Here is a 22950-nt window from a genome sequence, read left to right on the forward strand (position 1 = left end):
TCTTTTGAGACACATGCTCTAACAAATCAGGCATGTGTACAGTTAGTTTACTTTTACAGTCTGTGCACTTAGAGCATATCATGTAGTTTTATCACAATCTATGTCAGTAATACAAACTATTTTGGCAGGATAATATTCTAATCCATGAATCTGTCTATGTGACAGTCACAACTTTTCATTTCAACCCTTATAATGTTACATACTGTTAGAGATGACATCGACTACACAATGAAATTTGCATACAATGACTATTGATCTATCTAACATCACCAGATTTCAGTTCTTACATCCTGGCGTCATCAATCACCATAACTGTCATAGCCAAGAAACTATGTCAACTACAGCAAAAGGTATTTCATTTCATTTATGTAAAACAGGACAGCATGGATTCCAGCATTTTGAGTAGCCTGGCTATGTTATCTACCATAGGTCTGAATCAGTCCTGGCTCTAACCACATAATCATGTTCCGTTTAATAGTAATACTGACAAATGTTCAACACTCATAAAAAAAAACTGTTATTTGGTAAACTTTACATGTACTTACCAAACATACAGTTTGTGAGATCACTGAATTCCTTTTTTTTTGTAGTTCCACAAGGTGAAAACAAATTTACTTGTTCATTAGAACTCTACCATTCATAATTAACAATAGAAATTACACATAAAGGTAGATGTCATATTTTATAACATGATGTATTAAATCTCCCAAACCATTTGGCATTTACTACCCATGTCAGGAATTATCTACACTAGACTAGTCTGATGTAGCTATCTGACCTGACGTTCTGGCTGAACAGATGGAACCATGCCAGCATTTGGAACTTTTACAGGTATATATATTATACATCACATACTATTACTAGCATACACAAGGTAAAAATTGATGCTCATCATAATAGTCTCCATTTACTTCTAAAATGGAGAGATAAATTTCACTTCCATACTGGTAATCTGAATGAGTTTTAGATATTTCAAGAATACTATTAATACACATACCAGTATTATAAACATAAGATACATCTAGTATATCTCTTTCTTCTCTCTAAACAACACCTCACAACATGCTAAAGTCTGTAACATTGATTATTTATTTCACCTCCTAATCGTTCTCTTCTCTCCTGTACTAGATATGGACTAGGTTTCTTGTTACCCAGAAACTTGGTTATCTGTCACAGCATACTGGCATTGCTGGGACACTGTCAAGCCGAACAGCCAAGGCTATTGGGTTTCTTGTTACCCAGAAACTTGGTTATCTGTCACAGCATACTGGCATTGCTAGCAAACAACACTGTCAAACTGAATAGCCAAGACTATTGGGTTTCCTGTTACCCAGAGACTTGGCTATCTGATAAAGCATACAGTTGGTATTTTTTGGTAAATGCTGAATAACCAAGTCTCTGGACTGGTTTTCTTCTAACCTTGTTTCTTTGAGACTTGGCTATCTGACACAGCATACTGTCATTTCTGGCAAATAACACTGTCAAGCCGAATAGCCAAGACTATTGGGTTTACTGTTGCTAAGACCCACTTTCTGCTGACCATCACTAAAGTTCTTGTTTTTCTCTTCATAACAATCAATCAAAGAGTACATTTACATACAATGCAATATGGACCCACTCAGATTACTGACAAACAATCAGTTCAGTAACTCAATAACTGTACTTTCCATACATTCTACTATCATCAGCCCACACTCACACCAGTATACATGTACGTGCATTAGGGCATTGACAGGTGTGACATTTTACCCAAAGTTGGTCAGATTGCACCACCCATTTTAATAGTTGTACAGTCGTAAACATAATATATATACAACTGTAGATATATTGACCATTAAATCTCTTTTGAGCCAATCTCCCAGAACCTCTCTTTTGTCTACTTGTTGACTAAAACTGAAAACACAATTATTCAACCCACATAGCCATTGTTGTACAAGTAAATGTACAAATGTAGGTCAGGTCATGAGATAGTTCAATGCCAAGCAACGTCTCTAGGGAGTCATGGACCAGTCAATATGATCATGAACAATGGAAAATAAATATGTTCTTACTATGTTATCAGATATCAGTTAGCCAGGACACAGTGTCATTGGTACATGTATGTTAGTATGTTGAGCTAGATGGCCAAGTCCCTGGATACAAATTGGCAGTCATAAGGAGTTTCACTTGAGTTCACTTTATTGTGCCCATAAGTAGAGTACACACACATATGGAATACTAATATTGGTTTTAGGAGTGTGTCCTCAATCCATCAACAAATATATCAGACTAATTTGATAACATTTTCAAATCGAAATTTATCTGTGTTGGTAAACCATAGTACCAAATTAAACTTTTGTTCCAAACACAAACACAAAGCCTATACTTATACTTATCTGAATTAGTCTCCAAATGTCACCATGAAAATAAATTTTTCCTTGCCAATGATAAAAGTAAACCTCCATAAGGAATAGTTTAGTCTGACCATCTTGTTTTGCAATGTATACACAAACATTTACATGTACATATCAAACGTCACAACATGATGAATAGAGGTAAATACCGTAAGGACATCTAACCGCTTTCACCACATTGGATTTTAATCAGATTGCATATCACCTTGACAATCTCAATTTTATCAGTGGCCTGATGATCACTGAAGAAACCTGAAACTCTGAATAATGACTTATAACATCCTTATTCTTTGGATTTAGTCTGCACAAAACACACACAGACACACAGACACACAGACACACAGACACACACACACACAGACACACACACACATACATACACACACAGACACACACACACACAAACACAGACACACACATAGACACACACACACAGAGACACACACACACATATACATACACGCACACACACACACATACATACACACACATACACACAGACACATACATACACGCACACACACACATACACACACACACAGAGACACACACACACACAGACACACACACACACATACATACACGCACACACACACACAGAGACACACACACACACACGCACACACACACACAGACACACACACACACATACATACATACACACACACAGACACAGACACACACACATACACACACACACACATACACACACACAGACACAGACACATACACACACACACACATACACACACACACACATACACACACACATACACACACACACACACAGACACACACACACACACACACACACACACACACACACACACACACATATATCTTCTTCTTTGTTCAGACATATGGAACTCCTCTGATAATAAATTGACTAGAATTTATACAGGTTTCTGCATCTTGTAAATCAATGCAAAGCCGGCGTGTATGTATCTTTTACTCATTTACAAGATTATGGAAGTAGTTAAAACAGATACTACGTTGCAATGTGCCTTCAAAATATTAAATTTATCTTATCGATAGATTGGAAAAGGATACCAAAATATTTATACATCTTACATGATGCATTGATAGAACTATGATATGCAGGACTGTTATAAGAAAACAGAATTGTGACTCCAACTTCGTGAAGATATTGTGTATATAAAGTCTATAACTATGACAAACTATATAATATTATCAAATATCATATGATTGGCTAATATGAATAAGACCTACATTCTCATTGGTCAGAAGTTTCACCATATTTGCATATCTAATGATCTACATATCAAGTTGCCAGGTTGTAGATTTTAATGAATTCATGGCCACGTTTCTAAACTTGAAAATCTTCCTAACAGTAACATCAACATTCATGATGCAACTTCCTTGGTTGTATATGTACCTCTCGTAGTAACAACACTGTATAGATAACAAGACAGCATTTAGAGGCACACTATGGGTGCTTATTATCAACTATGTGATGTATATACACGTATACACTTCCTTAATGTCTTTATGGCCTGCAAATTTCTGTAGCTTCTGCAATTCTATCATTTAATATAATATTTTAATGGTCAATTCTATATGTTATCTATTTATTTATCTATCGTTTCATTTTGTATTTGATGTTTATGACCCTCATATCTGTACTTTCTCTCATGGAAGATAATAAAAATTCCCAGTATCTTATTTGATATATATGTAGTGACAAGTAACTATTCTCCCTGTACTCCTACAGTTACTCTTACACTTCAAACTCTCCAGTTTATAGATGAAATACTAGTCTATAGTATTATACATATATGCAGTGTTTTTGTTACTAAAGTTGGTAAGTTAGTAAAATCTACCTGAGTTCACCAGACACTTTACTGAGGTTCCCCCACCAAAATTATGGTACATATGGTACGAACGGCTTTGTAAATTTTACTAGATTTCACTCCTCTGTTACTGGGGTTCCAAGACCTTAATAGCAAACACACTGAATATCTCCATAGAATCTCTGCCTGCAAGCTTGAAATACACTATCACAATTGCACATAATGAACAGCTGAACCCCTAGGCTATGGTGAAAACCAAGGAAAACAATATGAGTATATAGTATATAAAGCAGTTATTTCCAAAAAGTTCCAAACCATTGTATGGAAATCCATTCACGTTTTAGTAGATACCCCCTTCAGTTACCGGGGTTCCCCTCCAACATAATTTACAGTACAAGGTGTAGAAATCTACATGTATATAGGTTTTACCGAAATACATCACTCTGTTACCCAGTTTCGTAAACTAAAACCTAAACAAATTTACTGCAAACTGCTATTGAAATTATAAATCAAGAGTTTATGCTTTTGGCATACTCCTAAGGATACCATTTCACCCATAAGGGATACTTCATTTACCTAAGGATACCATTTCACCCATAAGGGATACTTCATTTACCTAAGGATACCATTTCACCCATAAGGGATACTTCATTTACCTAAGGATACCATTTCACCCATAAGAGATACTTCATTTACCTAAGGATACCATTTCACCCATAAGGGATACTTCATTTACCTAAGGATACCATTTCACCCATAAGGGATACTTCATTTACCTAAGGATACCATTTCACCCATAAGGGATACTTCATTTACCTAAGGATACCATTTCACCCATAAGGGATACTTCATTTACCTAAGGATACCATTTCACCCATAAGGGATACTTCATTTACCTAAGGATACCATTTCACCCATAAGGGATACTTCATTTACCTAAGGATACCATTTCACCCATAAGGGATACTTCATTTACTTAAGGATACCATTTCACCCATAAGGGATACTTCATTTACCTAAGGATACCATTTCACCCATAAGGGATACTTCATTTACCTAAGGATACCATTTCACCCATAAGGGATACTTCATTTACCTAAGGATACCATTTCACCCATAAGGGATACTTCATTTACCTAAGGATACCATTTCACCCATAAGGGATACTTCATTTACCTAAGGATACCATTTCACCCATAAGGGATACTTCATTTACCTAAGGATACCATTTCACCCATAAGGGATACTTCATTTACCTAAGGATACCATTTCACCCATAAGGGATACTTCATTTACCTAAGGATACCATTTCACCCATAAGGGATACTTCATTTACTTAAGGATACCATTTCACCCATAAGGGATACTTCATTTACCTAAGGATACCATTTCACCCATAAGGGATACTTCATTTACCTAAGGATACCATTTCACCCATAAGGGATACTTCATTTACCTAAGGATACCATTTCACCCATAAGAGATACTTCATTTACCTAAGGATACCATTTCACCCATAAGGGATACTTCATTTACCTAAGGATACCATTTCACCCATAAGGGATACTTCATTTACCTAAGGATACCATTTCACCCATAAGGGATACTTCATTTACCTAAGGATACCATTTCACCCATAAGGGATACTTCATTTACCTAAGGATACCATTTCACCCATAAGGGATACTTCATTTACCTAAGGATACCATTTCACCCATAAGGGATACTTCATTTACCTAAGGATACCATTTCACCCATAAGAGATACTTCATTTACCTAAGGATACCATTTCACCCATAAGGGATACTTCATTTACCTAAGGATACCATTTCACCCATAAGGGATACTTCATTTACCTAAGGATACCATTTCACCCATAAGAGATACTTCATTTACCTAAGGATACCATTTCACCTATAAGAGATACTTCATTTACCTAAGGATACCATTTCACCTATAAGGGATACTTCATTTACCTAAGGATACCATTTCACCCATAAGGGATACTTCATTTACCTAAGGATACCATTTCACCCATAAGGGATACTTCATTTACCTAAGGATACCATTTCACCCATAAGGGATACTTCATTTACCTAAGGATACCATTTCACCCATAAGGGATACTTCATTTACCTAAGGATACCATTTCACCCATAAGGGATACTTCATTTACCTAAGGATACCATTTCACCCATAAGGGATACTTCATTTACCTAAGGATACCATTTCACCCATAAGGGATACTTCATTTACCTAAGGATACCATTTCACCCATAAGGGATACTTCATTTACCTAAGGATACCATTTCACCCATAAGGGATACTTCATTTACCTAAGGATACCATTTCACCCATAAGGGATACTTCATTTACCTAAGGATACCATTTCACCCATAAGGGATACTTCATTTACCTAAGGATACCATTTCACCCATAAGGGATACTTCATTTACCTAAGGATACCATTTCACCCATAAGGGATACTTCATTTACCTAAGGATACCATTTCACCCATAAGGGATACTTCATTTACCTAAGGATACCATTTCACCCATAAGGGATACTTCATTTACCTAAGGATACCATTTCACCCATAAGGGATACTTCATTTACCTAAGGATACCATTTCACCCATAAGGGATACTTCATTTACCTAAGGATACCATTTCACCCATAAGGGATACTTCATTTACCTAAGGATACCATTTCACCCATAAGGGATACTTCATTTACCTAAGGATACCATTTCACCCATAAGGGATACTTCATTTACCTAAGGATAACATTTCACCCATAAGGGATACTTCATTTACCTAAGGATACCATTTCACCCATAAGGGATACTTCATTTACCTAAGGATACCATTTCACCCATAAGGGATACTTCATTTACCTAAGGATACCATTTCACCCATAAGGGATACTTCATTTACCTAAGGATAACATTTCACCCATAAGGGATACTTCATTTACCTAAGGATACCATTTCACCCATAAGGGATACTTCATTTACCTAAGGATACCATTTCACCCATAAGGGATACTTCATTTACCTAAGGATACCATTTCACCCATAAGGGATACTTCATTTACCTAAGGATACCATTTCACCCATAAGGGATACTTCATTTACCTAAGGATACCATTTCACCCATAAGGGATACTTCATTTACCTAAGGATACCATTTCACCCATAAGGGATACTTCATTTACCTAAGGATACCATTTCACCCATAAGGGATACTTCATTTACCTATGTCCTTTTCATACACCACTATATAATTATTCTTTATTTTCAATATGAGGTGCTATGTTTGGAATCAGCTTATCAACACCTTTAGAATGCTCATGAATATCATACATATCTCCAAGGTACACTGTATCAATCACATCAATAGATGACAGACTCCCACGCACAGTAAAAGTGGCCATGTAAAACCTATCTACATTACACCTCTCTGACATTTACAAGTCTCACACAATTCAATCTTCACTTTCAAATACTAATAGCTTCATTTTCACACATTAATATTATTACTCAGGCTATCATAACCCTTACAATGCCATGTCTGCATATACACATTTATGCAGACATTCCCTGCCAGATTCCCAAGCCATGTCTGCATATACACATGTATGCAGACAATCCCTGCCAGGCCAAGTCAGCATATACACATGTATGCAGACATTCCCTGCCAGGTTCCCAGGCCAAGTCAACATATATGCAGACAGTTTACTCGTTTGCATATATAGCCAAATTTTCACCTCCTGACCTCATATTTCGATAAATTAATATTTATTTGACAATATATGTAATGGATGGATAAGGAAAAAATAGGATTTATTGTATGTTTCATTATTTCTTTCAAGTTGATAATTACACAGTAGGTAACACTGTTGTAAAAAGTCATTGGCCTAGGGAGTCTGACACGAAACTATACCACCTATTAGAACATCTTTCCAGCACCTAACACATTCATCGGCAAGCTACTATCAATCATCATTCCCAATATGTTCTTTCCTCTACACAGGCAAAGTGTAAGGGATATGAGAAAGTAGAAGTCTTGGCACAGAGAATCAGATAGTGGCATGATATATGATGTGTGACGAGTTTTTACAATTGGGGGAAGAATAAATAAGAATATTGCTATAAAATTAGGAAATGAAGGATGTACCTTATGAAGACAAAATTTAGAGTTGGAAGGAAAATGTAATGACTGATTTTTAAGTGTATTTTTAGTATAGTGGAAGTGATGACTTGTGGTAACTATGAAAAAATAACTCAGCGTACTCATATTTCAGGTGCTATCTTTAGTGCTGTATAACTTACAATATAAACAAATAATGTTGTGACATAAAAGAAATCTGGGAATAAACCAGACATTTGCTTTTTAATCTGGGAATAAACCAGACATTTGCTTTTGAATCTGGGAATAAACCAAACATTTGCTTTTGAATCTGGGAATAAACCAAACATTTGCTTTTGAATCTGGGAATAAACCAGACATTTGCTTTTCAAATTTAGGCTGCACTTGAGAGGAGACCTCCATGTACCAAAATACAAGAGTAATTTTGGTCAGTCTTCTGTCAAGTTCACTGGTTCACAGATATGGAACAACATTCCATATACAATTCGCAGTCACCCAAGCAGACACAAATTCAAGAAAGATTACAAACAGTTTCTTCTTGTAAATATGTAAAATTTTCGCGCATTTTCATTTTCATTTTTCATGTACAGTATGTAGTTTGTGAGTTTTTGCAGCAGTCACCTGATCTTTTTTCATTGTAATATTTATACTAGTGTATGAGTTTTGAGTGGCTAGACTAGATTAGTTATAGAAACTATTTTCTAGCCTCTCGCCCGCTCTGATACAATTATGCACACATTGTGTATTATATGCTTTCAATTGTTATGTTTTTTTTTTTTTTGTGATGGGTAAATAAATTACAATTACAATTACAATTACTTGGTATACATGTTAGTCATATTTCCTACAGTTGACAAACCCTTGCAAGAAAGAAGAGTATCAGGAAACCATATATAGACACAAGACAACAGTCATGAATGACATAGCCATTATAGTTGACCAGATAGATGGTCAACATTCTTTTTATTCAGCCTGTGAACTCAGTACTTCAAACTAAGCATGTTTCATGGATACCAGGTGTAGAAGCAGATAGGTCAAATGAAGTCATATGACTATATTATACAGGTTATGTTAAATTACCTGCATGTGACCTAGCTGGCCATACATGGAAATGTTACCTTTTTACAAATAACCTCAAGCATCAACTGGTGTTACACTATTTGCAGACAGTATAGTATAAGTAAGATACAACAGCATGTCATACCATGCCTATCAGCTAGCACTCATGAAAGGGGTTGACCAATACATGAGGGTGTCTGTCATGGAGTACCTCACAGACTACAAATAATACGGCATGGCATTGACATTGATAATATTTCAAGTTCACAGGCCAAGTTGAGAATACACTTGATAGATCAACCACACTCAGCCACTCTATAGTGGATAAAGTGATGAAGTGTCCATGACTTACTTACCTTGCATGCTGGTATAAATGAACTGGGTCCATTGGTAAGCCTACGAGGAACACGGATGCCACGGTCCTGCAATTAAACACATAGAAATGATCAGATTGTATTTAGATCTGCACATGAATGTGTTAATTTTACCAGTCTGGAATTCAATTTCGATAGCACAGGTTCAGAGTCAATCAATGTGGGATGTCCTTATTCCACGGTAGAAGACTGACACCGACTCATTCCCTGGAAGGAAAACTGGCAATACAACAAAAACTCTTACTTTGTAATACACACTTAAATAGACCCCGTAGAGCTTACTTTTGAAGTGTGGAAGAAAATGTAAGAAAAAGTCTGGAAAAAAACTAACAATATAGTTTAACTTAGAGCAAAGTGTTGAATGTAGTCAGTAACATGATGAATACATGTGCTTTACTTCATCAACTGTGTAATAATTTTGTTGACCTCACAGTCACTAATTGGCAATTATTTTGCTACATTTTTCTCTATGTATCATACTAAATTATTCTCTTAATTGCTATATCAACACACATGCGTAGTCATTGAGCCACTGCGTGAGCTATCAACATGTACAATCTTTCCTGTAGGAATACATGTACAGGCGTTATGACGGTCAAATGATTTCAGTGGTAGGTTTGGATTTCAGAATTTGTCCGTTGCTAGTTTGAGCCTTTCTGTTGTCATTTGTTTCTGAATGGCTGAAGTCCTTGGAGAGGATTTGAACCACAAGCGCACTACTGTATAACTGGGGAACTGATAGGATGGAGGTTGCAATGGATTTATGCACCAAGGGGGTTGAGGAAGAATAAGCCATGCCAGAGATAATATTTGTAGTTTGAGCACAGTAATGGAAATGCTGACTAAAAACAAACCATATCACTGATCATTATTACAGAATCCCCCAGTACCCCCCCCCCCCACCCCCACCCTTAATATGGTACAGTAGCATTTACCTGGTCCTGTCGAAGGATCAAAGATCCCATTTTACAAGTACAAGGAACAGTTGAATGACACGTACATCTATGAATCTCTTCAAATTGACAACAAACGTTTTCCCTTGTTTTCATGTCTGTATACGTACTGCCTGTGTGTTGTACATCACACATTTGTTTTCAATGATCTACTGAAAGTATGTTTACCATTTCCTGGCTGGTGCAACCATCATCTGTGATTGCATCAGTGATTTTGTTGAGGTCAAAGGTCATTCAAGGATGTTTGAATGATAAAAGAATGTGTAATAACAGATGTAAATTTTTATTGTTATTCTATAACAATAAATCAAAGTCTCATGATTAAGTATGAATATCACATACAATCTCTTGTTGAATTATGGTTCATTGTTAATATTAGAATTCACTTTCAATAAATTTGCCTGATAGTCTTCTCTTCAATATTGAAACCCTCTGTGTATACTAGCCAAAACTTTGGCAAAAGACTACTTTGAATAGCTTGAAACTGTAAATGTTTTGTTATAAGGACCGTAACTTGTAAGCACGTAAACGCTACTTGAGTTCTCCTGTCATTTACTGGAGTTCCTACCAAAATGATGGTACATTGTATTGGAAACTATATGTCAGTTTTACTCTATTCCCTTTTCTGTTACTGGGGTTCCTACCTTAGCAAAAACACAGTACAGTAAAAACTACCACAAGTCTCTGGGTTACACATACATATGCCTTTGCCGATTTATCTATTTTATATATAAAATTTCACTGTAACTATAACTATAATTAATATACCTATATAATATATATTCCCCAATGGTACAATTGTAAGTTGAATACACATATTATAATTTATATCACAGAAATATAGGATAACATTTATCATGCATGATGTATAGGCATGTCACTATTGTTTTTAAGAATTTACATGCTGAAAAATCTAAATATAGGTACATTATTATTAGTAGTACTACTAATGAATGTTAGTATCCAATTGAACTTTTGTTCCAAACACACCTGAAATTTTTGACCACGCTTCAGTTTGTGTTTGTGTTTGTGTTTGTGTTTGTGTTTGTGTTTGTGTTTGTAGTTGTGTTTGTGTTTGTAGTTGTATTTGTGTTTGAGTTTGTTTGTGTTTGTGTTTATGTTTGGAACAAAGTTAAATTTGATACTATTACAGTTACAAAAGGAATGCATTATACTGTCATTTTACTGAGAGGTTTCTGACAGTGTGCCCTCTACTGACATAAAATGTTTTGTCCTGGGTCAAAATGATTAAGACAGAGTCACCCCATATGGCAAGTGACAGAGGAACACCAAACTTTGGAGCAGCATGAGAAATTGCTGTGTCACTAGTGTTGGCATGTACTTAGTAACTTAGACAGCAAAGTGGTTCGCAACAGCAAATTTAGGTAATTATTCAAGTTTTAGTATTTATAGTAAAATATAGTGACTGAAGTTTGACATGGTAAAATTAAAAACAAAATAAATATGTGTCAAATACAACATTTAGCTGTAAATCCATCTACTAATATGAACCTTGATCACACAGTGGCTTTTAGAACCATGAACAATATATATTTTCCAATAGTATGATGAAAGCACAGCTGTGCATCATGACTTCAGAAAACACTAACGAAGCCATGATACAAATGTAGATACCTGGCGAAAGCTTTGGTGAGCTGATTGTAAATATTTCGGTGCAATATATGAAGTTAAATCTATCAATTAATATATTTTCCAAGTTTAGCTCTTTTATCTTGTCTCTGTTCTTTACACTCAGGTAGTACTCCAGGTAGTACCCTGGACACAAATGATAAGTGTGTAGCTATGATAAATTATCTATGTATATGACATAGGATGCATGATGTATGATATTGCTGTGTAAATTGAAGAAAGTTTCCAGGGTCCTGCAAATGGAATGAGCGGAAATTTCCATCCCTGTGTTATAACTTATATAAGTAGGTTGATTTATGGCCACTTGTTTTCCTCTTAAGCCCACATTCCTGTGAGATTGCTTTAATGGTTGGCCTTCTACACATTCTATCAATCTATTTATTTACAGACTACATTGTAGGTCACTATTGTAGTATTTTTGTTCATGGTGGTAAGTAAATGTACATGTAGGCAGGTAAGTTGGTAAGTACATCACACTGCCAGGGCTCAAGTTTTCTTTTACATGAAAGGGTATATGGATAGGTTTCCCCAGTGTATCTGTAACACTGTAAAGATCAGTGGGTAGGGTAATGCCTCCCCCAGTTTCTTGGTCATTTTACTAGTAGTACATCTAACATTTCACTGAATGCTATTAACAAAAGCATATCCCATGTTGTCATTTTAACAGACTTCCCAGTATTTTTATCAAGATTATTATAGACACAGACATAGACGTGTGCATGTACAATGTATACTATGTGTTATACACACAAACACACACACACACACACACAAACATAGTCATGTTTACACACACATACACACACAAATATAGTCATGTATACACACACATACACACATGCACGCACGCACACATGCACACACACATGCACGCACATGCACACACACACACACACACACACACACACACACACACACACACACAGGTACACGCACATGCACATACACACACACAAACAAACAAACACACAAACAAACATACAAACACATCGATGTACATATCAATTACTTCATAATTTTGGTGGGTAACTCCAATAAGATATTTGCGGACTTCAAGTAGCTTTTGCGTTATTTTTTTGTTCACATAATAAATCCCAGGGGAAATATCAAAGGTACTGTAACAATATACATGTATGAAAAAAAAAGGAACATAATAAACAACACTATAAAAATCCACTTATGGTACTAATGACATTATGTACATACTGACCATTGCTAAAATGACAAGACATCTGGGGTACATTTTTACTTCCTGCCCTTAATAAAACACTATAATAGTTTAATTTGTAACTATAAATTATTATAAAAATTTAAACATGAAGGATCTAGGCACTTGGTTTCAATAAAACACAGCCAACATGGACACTGTATTATCATTCTATACATGAACATCACACAACTGCTTAGAAAGTCTACAGTTGCAACTCTCCCTTTCTTTTACATGTAAATCTTTGTATACAACCCCAGTATTAAAAGTTGGAGCTAAAAATAGAAGTGTCAGGGGTCAGAGGTCAAAGTCTCAACTGCTGGGGTTCATTTTACACAAGAATAGCACACAATACCTAATATGGTACATACATTACTATATTACATCTGCTATAAATAATTATGAAATAATATAAATTTCCTCTTCCTTGCTCACTTGTAGATTATGAAAAGTAAGAATGTTGTGTAAGTTTTTTCTCCAACAGTTCAGGGGCAGTTAAAAATCAATACCTTCTGTTTACACAACTTGCTGTACCTATTTGTTCTTCACAGCACAAATAGAGCTGTATTGTTTCTAACACTAACACTAGTAAAAACAATACAAAACATAACAATTTTGCACTGTGAATATTACATTACTATAGAATTAATCTTCACATATTTTTAAAGCTCTCTATTTCCCAAGATTTTCACAAGTTAATGACAAAAATTACTGCCATTTTCATGCATTCATACATTCTCAAATATACTACTGTAACAGTGTTTTTGCAAAGGTTGAGAGGTAAAAAAAAATGCTTCCCATAGAATCTATGGTAATTTTGTTTGGGAACACTGGTAAAATGTTGTGAGAAACCCAATTGAAAATCTACCTACCACCCATACATGTAGTTAATGACTGGACACATCCATTGCATACAAACTACCAGAAACTTCCCTCTGGACATCATTACAGGGTTCCATTTGCAAAAAAGAACTTGTTTAAAAAATCATTCTTACCATCAGCAGTTGCCATTTTGAACACAATGTGACAGCCTCAAGTGAACGTTTATTTCATTATGTAAATGTACTATATCTGTTTTCAGTGAATTATGTGTATTTTTGTAACATTTGCTGACGAGTCTGAAGACAATTTTCTGTGTTTTTATATGCAGACAAAGGTTTGAATTGAATTGAATTGAATTGAATTGAAAAACACTGCACTATCACATACTTGAATGTGGTAGAAAGTTCATTTGTCACGCAAATATGAGACATTTCATCTATTTATGGCTCGTCATTTTAAAATTATTGAGTCGTATTAAACATTAATTTACCTGATATGGTTTAATTAAACTTGTAGGACTTTTTCAAATGTGTTTGTACTCCAGGGGCTCATACATGTACATGTACTGTTTATCATGTCACAATTATTACCCCTGACACAGGCCTATAAGAGCACAACAGCCCTTTATACTTCCCCAACTCCCTGGGGAGCATACAATCCATTGCAGTCTTTATATATAAGCACATGCATGTAGTGTTAAAACATTCACATACAATCACTATCCGACCAGGTACCCAATTATACAGCTGGGTTGACTGGGATACAATTGTGGTTCAAATCTTGCACAAGGACATTAGCCATTCAGAAACAAATGGCAGCAACTTACAGATTCAAGCATGACAATAATGGTGTATAGAGAATATAAGAAAGTCTGTAAGATACATTCATGTCATGTTATGACACCCTGAGATGCCTGATAGTGCTAAATGACACAACATATCTAGATCTGAGTCTAGGATGTCTGTAGATTTCATTAATTAATTCAGAAATTTAATGAGGAAATGTTTTTTCTACTGAATCTAATAAACAATTTTCTCAAGAAGTTATCTGACACTTTTTATGGATGTTTCAGATGAATGGAAATTTTACAGAATTTACAGGGTCCATACCAACCACACTAAGTATTTCATTATCATGACTGTGCACTGGTATTGTGGATGTCTTTGATGACTTGAACAACAATTTAAGACCAATGGCTATTCATGGTATTTACAAAGCATGTCTAATTGAATATTGTCGATCACCTCCATTTTATCTTGTTTTTTTTTTTCAACAAGTCACTCACAATACCCTCCCATTGCAACATCCTATTTTTGCATAGTTGCTTACATAAGACTTGCTGTACGGAATGTATCATTTGTTATTTAGAATCTCTCGTTCTGTAATAATGAAGGGGAAACATGTCCAGTCAGAACTAAGTCTCTAGACTATACGGTATACCATCAAGGCTGTATGTCAATTCATATAGCCAAGTCTCTAGGCTATACTGTCAAGTCAGATAGCCAAGTCTCTGGGCTATATACTGTCAATTCATATAGCCAAGTCTGTAGGCTATACTGTCAAGTCATATAGCCAAGTCTCTGGGCTCTGCTAGCACAGCAGGTGGATAAAGATGACAAACTGTGATTCCATCAGAGATGAGGACATATTGTCAAAACCCATACCTCACAAAGAGCTATTGACTTTTAATGGCTTACTCTAATACTCAACCCACACTGTAAACATGGGAAGGTATTATCTCATCAACTATGCACTTTTATTGTACAATATGATAATGCTTTGCCAGGTATTTGAAACTTTGTGATTACTTGGAAGATCTCTTTAGATGTTTTGTAACCCTTAACTTTTGGCAGTACATTAAAGTCGCTAGAAGGAAATGATAATTCAATAACCTACATCTGTTTACTTGTGGTTGATTTTGGCTATGTATTCCTGCATCAACATAAGTTTATACTTTTCCTAAACATTTCTCAATTCAAACCTAAATTAGATTACAATTACACTGATGAAAGATCAGCCCAAATAATTTTGACACCTGACTGACAGTGACACATCCAGACTATAGTCCAGTGTTAACATCACACTGACACCAGGCTAGTCCGCTATTAACATCAGACTGACACGAGGCTAGTCCACTGTGAACATCAGACTACCACCAGACTAGTCCGCTATTAACATCAGACTACCACCAGACTAGTCCGCTGTTATTAATAGTGTTAACATCTTCACACCCAAACCTAGTTATCCTAAATAACTGTTAATAAAAGTGCAATATCTCTTATATAATGAATTCTTCAGGCTAGCATGCAGATGTGAAACATAACTCTTTTCTTGGCATTCCAGAACAACCGTCTCAGTTTCCCTTTGCCTTGTAATGATGTAGTGATACCAAAACTGAAGTGATAGGGTCATAACCTTTGTATGTGTAGGCATGTACATTGTGTAATTGACTATACACAATGATTCCCCTGGTACCTTGAACTCTGAAGTGGCACAAGGTTAACATTGTCAAAACTTCATAAAACTAGTATAGTATTGCTGGCAATGGCCCATTCCTTGCAAGTTTCATAGTATCAAAATCATCTACTGGCATTGTATAACACAGTTGGGGTAATGGAGGTAATTGGGAGGGAGGGGGGATAATATGCATTTCAATAATATTTCACTACATGTACATGTATACATGGTATTATACCATGCACGAGCCAGCTTCAACAAAAAATATGGAGTACATAGTCTTCATTCTATGTCAAAACCGTCATGTGTCTTCACTATTGGTTTTACTGTGTTTGAAATGAGGCAAAACTTTTAAAATTACTTTCCCCAATTTTTTGTTCATATAACACTCTCATTTGTATAATTATATTATTCCCAAATATTTTTCTTCATTCAGCCAGAAAATACAAATGATCTAAGGGTTGTCACTACTAGTCTAGCAACTTGTAATGACAAGGGCCACTTAGGTCAATCATATTTTCCTTGGCTAAACGAAGAAAACTTGGGGAGTACTATCTAATTGTCATCAAATCATATGCCTAAATACCTGGTTTTGTATTCTCCTTATATCATAACGATGTTCAGATATGTTTAACGACTACATGAAGTTTAAATACGCAAAAAAATACCCCTCCCCCTCCCATACATTTAAACTTAAAATGCTATAGGTCATGTACTTTTGCATATTTGGTCAAGTTAAAGGCCAATGATTCAATCCCCGGTCTTAACGTTAGTTTTTGTTATCTCATCAATGAAATCACACAGACTAAATCGATTCTTTTATTTATTAAGGACCAGTTTTTTCTCAAAGTTTATCAGACATTCAACCATTTTGACACCTAAATTTTTAACTAATCTTTAATACATAGACCTTTTATAGGTAAGTGGGAGAAACCATGGTAGGGTATGGTTATTGCAACCTTATATATATTTTAATATGGCCTGAGAATTCACAACCCTGGGGCCTAAGCTGAACCTTAAATTAGGTCAGTAGGTCAGTAGGTCAGTATGTCAGTATGAGGTACATGTGTATATATGTGTACACTATTTATACATAGTGTCCCTTCAGTAGTGATATGATTCTGTGTAATACAAGCACATTATAAATTCTCCTGCTTTATTGTGCATTCTCACAAAATTAATAAATGTATGTTTTCAATTGTAGCACACACACACACACACACACACACACACACACACACACACACACACGCACACATACACACATACACATACAGACAGACATATACATACATACATACATACATACATACATACATACATACATACATACATACATACATACAACAAATACACACATGATATACACACATAGACACATACATTGTACACACACACACACACACACACACACACACACACACACACACACACATACATACATACATACACACATACACACATGCACGCACAATACCATACATCTAACACAACTGAACCAATTAAATGTGGCACCTGTAAAGAATTCTAAACCAAATCAATGATGGACAATGGGAATCTTACTTGAAAGGAAATTAATTATTATCATAGAAGAGGGCAATTTTGTTTTATGTTGACATTCCTAAGTATCAATAGCATTCAAACAGCACAATGTTGTAATTTATATTAATATGCAGTAACACTAAAATACCAAAGTTTATCAAACCACCTTCATTCATTATGAATTATTTATAGAAGTAGACATGGTAATGTAGACTACACCAACTGTTATCGATAATTAAATAGTACTAGTATACCCTACTACTAACTGTAATACAGATTATGCTGCTAGGTAAAATTTTATCATTATCATCGTTGTAGTTGTCATCATTGTAATCATCACCCTCCTCCTCGTTGTCGGTGGCAGTGGTTGCGGCATCCACGTCGCCGCCATCACCTTCATCGTCTTCATCAATTTGGCTGTCAAATCATAACTACTCAAACTAGTACAAGTATGCACCTCCAAAATAAAAATTATAAACTTTCGCTGTTACTTAAGTTTGTAAAGACAGTTCAAACCCAATCTAAAGATCTAATCATCTTTGTATTTTCAAAAATAAAGGTCAAAATAATCAATCAATCAATAACAGAAAAAAAAATGCCCATCCACTGAAAAACTGTAAGAACAGCTTTGTTGACTACACCTGAGTAAAACTGGAATAGTTTGCCGAACATTGAATACTGTAATATTGATGGGGAACCTGGTAAAATGACAGAGGAACTCAAGTAGATTTTACCTACTTACCACCCTTATTAACAAAAACACTGACAGGGAACCCTGGTAAAGTGACAGACAACTCACATAGATTTTTCCTGGCTTGCCACACCCGACAAAAACATTGATAAGGGAACCTTGATGCCATCATGATATCCAATCATTACTGATACAGACAGAGAATTTATCCATTGGTTTCACACAAATAATTATTTAATAATTAAAGTAATTGGTCACTAAAGTAGTATACCAGATCTATGCTATGTGCAAGTATGTTGGTTTAACTCAAAGAGGTCTGTAGTTCAGACAGTGTGTCCTCTGAGTCTTAGACTGTTGACAGTTGCTCGCGCCTTTTTCCCCTACATTTTATCTAAACCCAAGTCGTTGCTGCGCTCCGATCTGGCGCAATACTAAGTAGTCGCATACTGATATTGAGGGCCGAAGGCCCGTTTTTTTTAATTGCTTGGTTTGGTTGCATACTTGAAATGAATACAGGAATGTGCCATGCTTTCATCCCACTCTCTCAATCTTATGTCACTTCCATTTGTATACTGTATACAAGCCCTGAGGGCTGAGGTCTGAGGGCTGAGGGCTGAGGCGAGTATTTATCATGTTACCATTGATTATCTAAGATGCACATATATTTGTGTTTGCAGATAAGTTCTTCACTGTCAGTTTGTTTAAAAGTAAAGAACACCTCCACGTTTTTATATGTATGAATATTTATGAGCTGTGAAACAAACCGTTATTAACACCATACAAAATCCAATTTAATTTCATTTGTCTATTACTGCCACTAAAACTTTCAATTATGAGAAGTTTTCAGTGGTAAACAAACTTTATGTCTTTATGTACTGTGACCATTGTATGCTCTCAGCCAATTTGAAGTGCCACTGACGCACACAATTAATTTCTAGTAACGCACCAAAATTTGGTGTTCCCGTATCTCTCACTATGTGCTGACTCACAAGAAATGCCAGTTTTTCTCATTTTGACTCACAACAACAAAATTTGGCTACCATTAGAGGGCACACTGATTATGACAAACACAAGTGTAGGAGCCAACATTAGTCAAATCATGACACTGCTTCTTTGCCAGTTTGCTTGTTTTAGGTAGTGCTATTCTTAAACAAAATTATGCATAGTTCACTTACCAACAAATAACAGTGCCTAATATGTAAATATAGATCTTGGGTAGAATGCAGTAAAAATATTATTCTATTTGAATTGTATTTTCTAATTTGGACCAACTTCTGCTCTTTTCGTGATCAGACTAGGCTTTGGTTTTCCTTTCTATCAACCTACATGTAAATCTGCTCATTTGGAAAATTTAAGAATTTGGTCTGTCATTACGTCAACTTGTTTTTTTACTTGGTGAATCGAAACCACCCCAGGGGCACTCAAAAATAGTAAACTTCTCCTACCCTTTGGCCCTCTTGCCTTTGTCACATCAGTATATCATGTATATTTACACGTGTTTTGTCATCACAAACAAGTTTTTGGATATATGTATCAGCAATGAAGGAACTTTTACGACAAATAGTTTATCAGATATGAATAACAATAGTGAGAATTTAATAAAAACTTCACTCAGGTGTAAAACTCGTCAAAAGATTCAAGACATGTGAACTAACTGTATCTAATAGTAGATCTTAGGTTTCTACATATATATTATTATGGCTTCCCAATATAAATTCCACAACCACATACATACACATATATTGAGTCATGTCTGTCTATACTGAATAAAATCTAATAATCCATATATGTACATGTTCTGAAAACAGTCTAGAGTTGGCTGACATGTCTGACCTATGACTTCTCATCTCATTTATATAACCTTTCACTGTAACTAATGAGAGGTTGTGTTGGGTAACTTTGTATTCTTACTGAATAACAACGTAGTGATAAAGTACATGTATCAATAATTATTTGTAGCCATTGTGGCTGTACTATGTCACTGTTACATAGTTCAGATCTAGCTTGGGACAAAAGGGGACTCGTGGATTTCAGAATTCCTTTATACGTTTCACAATGTTACATGTTACGTACAGTATAATTGTCAGTGTGTTTCAAACTGATATCTACTGACTGTGATATCTCACCATGAAGTATGTATATAATGCATATTTGTATCACAGCAGTCCTTTGTAGTTTTCATAAATCTGTAGAACCCCTGATGATATACACAGGTTCCCTACACATCATATGATACCAGAATCATGATGGGGTACCCACTAATTTAATTGTATTAAAATCATTAGCAGCATTTTTGGTAATATTTGTGAACCCTTGTAACAGAGGTGGGAAATCTAGTTACATTTGCATAACATTATACTTAATACCATAATTTGGTAAGAAAAACCCTTGTAAGTTATCTGGGGAATGGTGAAAATAAATTATAAAGTCATCTAGATCTTATCTATCTATCTATCTATCTATTCATCTGTCCATCTATCTATCTATCTATCTATCTATCTATCTATCTATCTATCTATCTATCTATCTATCTATCTATCTATCTATCTATCTATCTATCTATCTATCTATCTATCTATCTGTCCATCTATCTATCTATCTATCTATCTATCTATCTATCTATCTATCTATCTATCTATCTATCTATCTATCTATCTATCTATCTATCTATTCATCTGTCCATCTATCTATCTATCTATCTATCTATCTATCTATCTATCTATCTATCTATCTATCTATCTATCTATTATGTTTCTTTTATCTATCAGGTGAAAAAGAAATGGCTACAAAGAAAGAAACAAAACATTTTAAATTTTCAAGTTACAAATATAACATATTATAATGAGTCAGTGAAGAACTTACAGCTAAGTAGACATATATATCATTAGATAAACATATACATGTATATTATCATGGTTAGATGGGTGTTTTTAGTTCTAATGCCAAAAGACATAAAAGACAGTTGTGCTTGTTATTACCAATAACCAAAATTACCAAAAAGATAGTCCCAATTCACCAATTCATGCAATGTTTCATTTAAATTCTAATTTTCTTGCCTTTCAAATGTTTTGGATTTTCTTACTTTGAAAATCTTTTTTCTTCTCAATCCAAGCTGGCAAAAAATGCAATTACATGTACAACCAACCACCCATTTTTTAGCAGCCGAGAGCTTCTAATGAAAACACTGGACCGATAACAATTGGCTATCATCTATTGAATGGTATAACAATAATAATATAATAATGGTTTATTTCCAAAGGTTGTGACCTAATGGTCAAATTACGATTGTTACATTACTTTAAAAATACATAAAGGACAAAGACACTGCTGGTAACTAAAAAGTGTGAAGTAACATTACAATTAAAAAACAAATTACAATGACGAGACACACTAGAGACAATGACTATTTTGCAACAAATTGACACAGGAGACAACTGGACTGAGTTCTTTCCGTTTAGTTCTTTCTTTAAAGTTCCTAACATTACGGTTTCTTGTTGGGTACCTGTGATTTATAAGTGGTCTGTCCTTGACTTTCACTAGTTATGCTACGCTACAGAAGATGTCAACAGAATTTATCTCTGGTCAGGAGATGATGAAATCTAGAGGTCAAGGTTATCAAACCTCAAGGATTAAAAATACAGGTAAAAAATAAGGGTTGACCTATTCAAATACTTCAATGGTTTTAACCAATCTATTGTTTAAAGAAGAAGACAAAGGGACACTTCACATCAAAACAAACCAAGTTATATGCAAATCATGAATACACTCTTGAATGGTACAAAACAACACTTATGAGAACTTCACATCTCAGTCAATACATTGTGAAGATGTTTTGTACAT

General features: G+C 35.1%; 1 protein-coding gene across 3 annotated transcripts in view; it reads right to left on the bottom strand.

The window, feature by feature from the left end:
• The window catches only part of LOC144432591 (sestrin-1-like), a 112803-nt gene that overhangs the window by 87516 nt on the left and 2337 nt on the right, over positions 1-22950 (bottom strand). For 2 of the 3 annotated variants that reach the window (XM_078120837.1, XM_078120839.1), the window contains exon 2: positions 9771-9836. In XM_078120837.1, coding sequence (XP_077976963.1) covers positions 9771-9836 — 66 coding nt within the window. Of the gene's footprint in view, positions 1-9770; positions 9837-10723; positions 10769-22950 lie in introns of those variants that run through there. The other variant, XM_078120838.1, reaches the window with a different exon arrangement.

This window comes from Glandiceps talaboti, chromosome 3 (assembly GCF_964340395.1).
Source record: "Glandiceps talaboti chromosome 3, keGlaTala1.1, whole genome shotgun sequence".
Lineage (NCBI taxonomy): Eukaryota > Metazoa > Hemichordata > Enteropneusta > Spengelidae > Glandiceps > Glandiceps talaboti.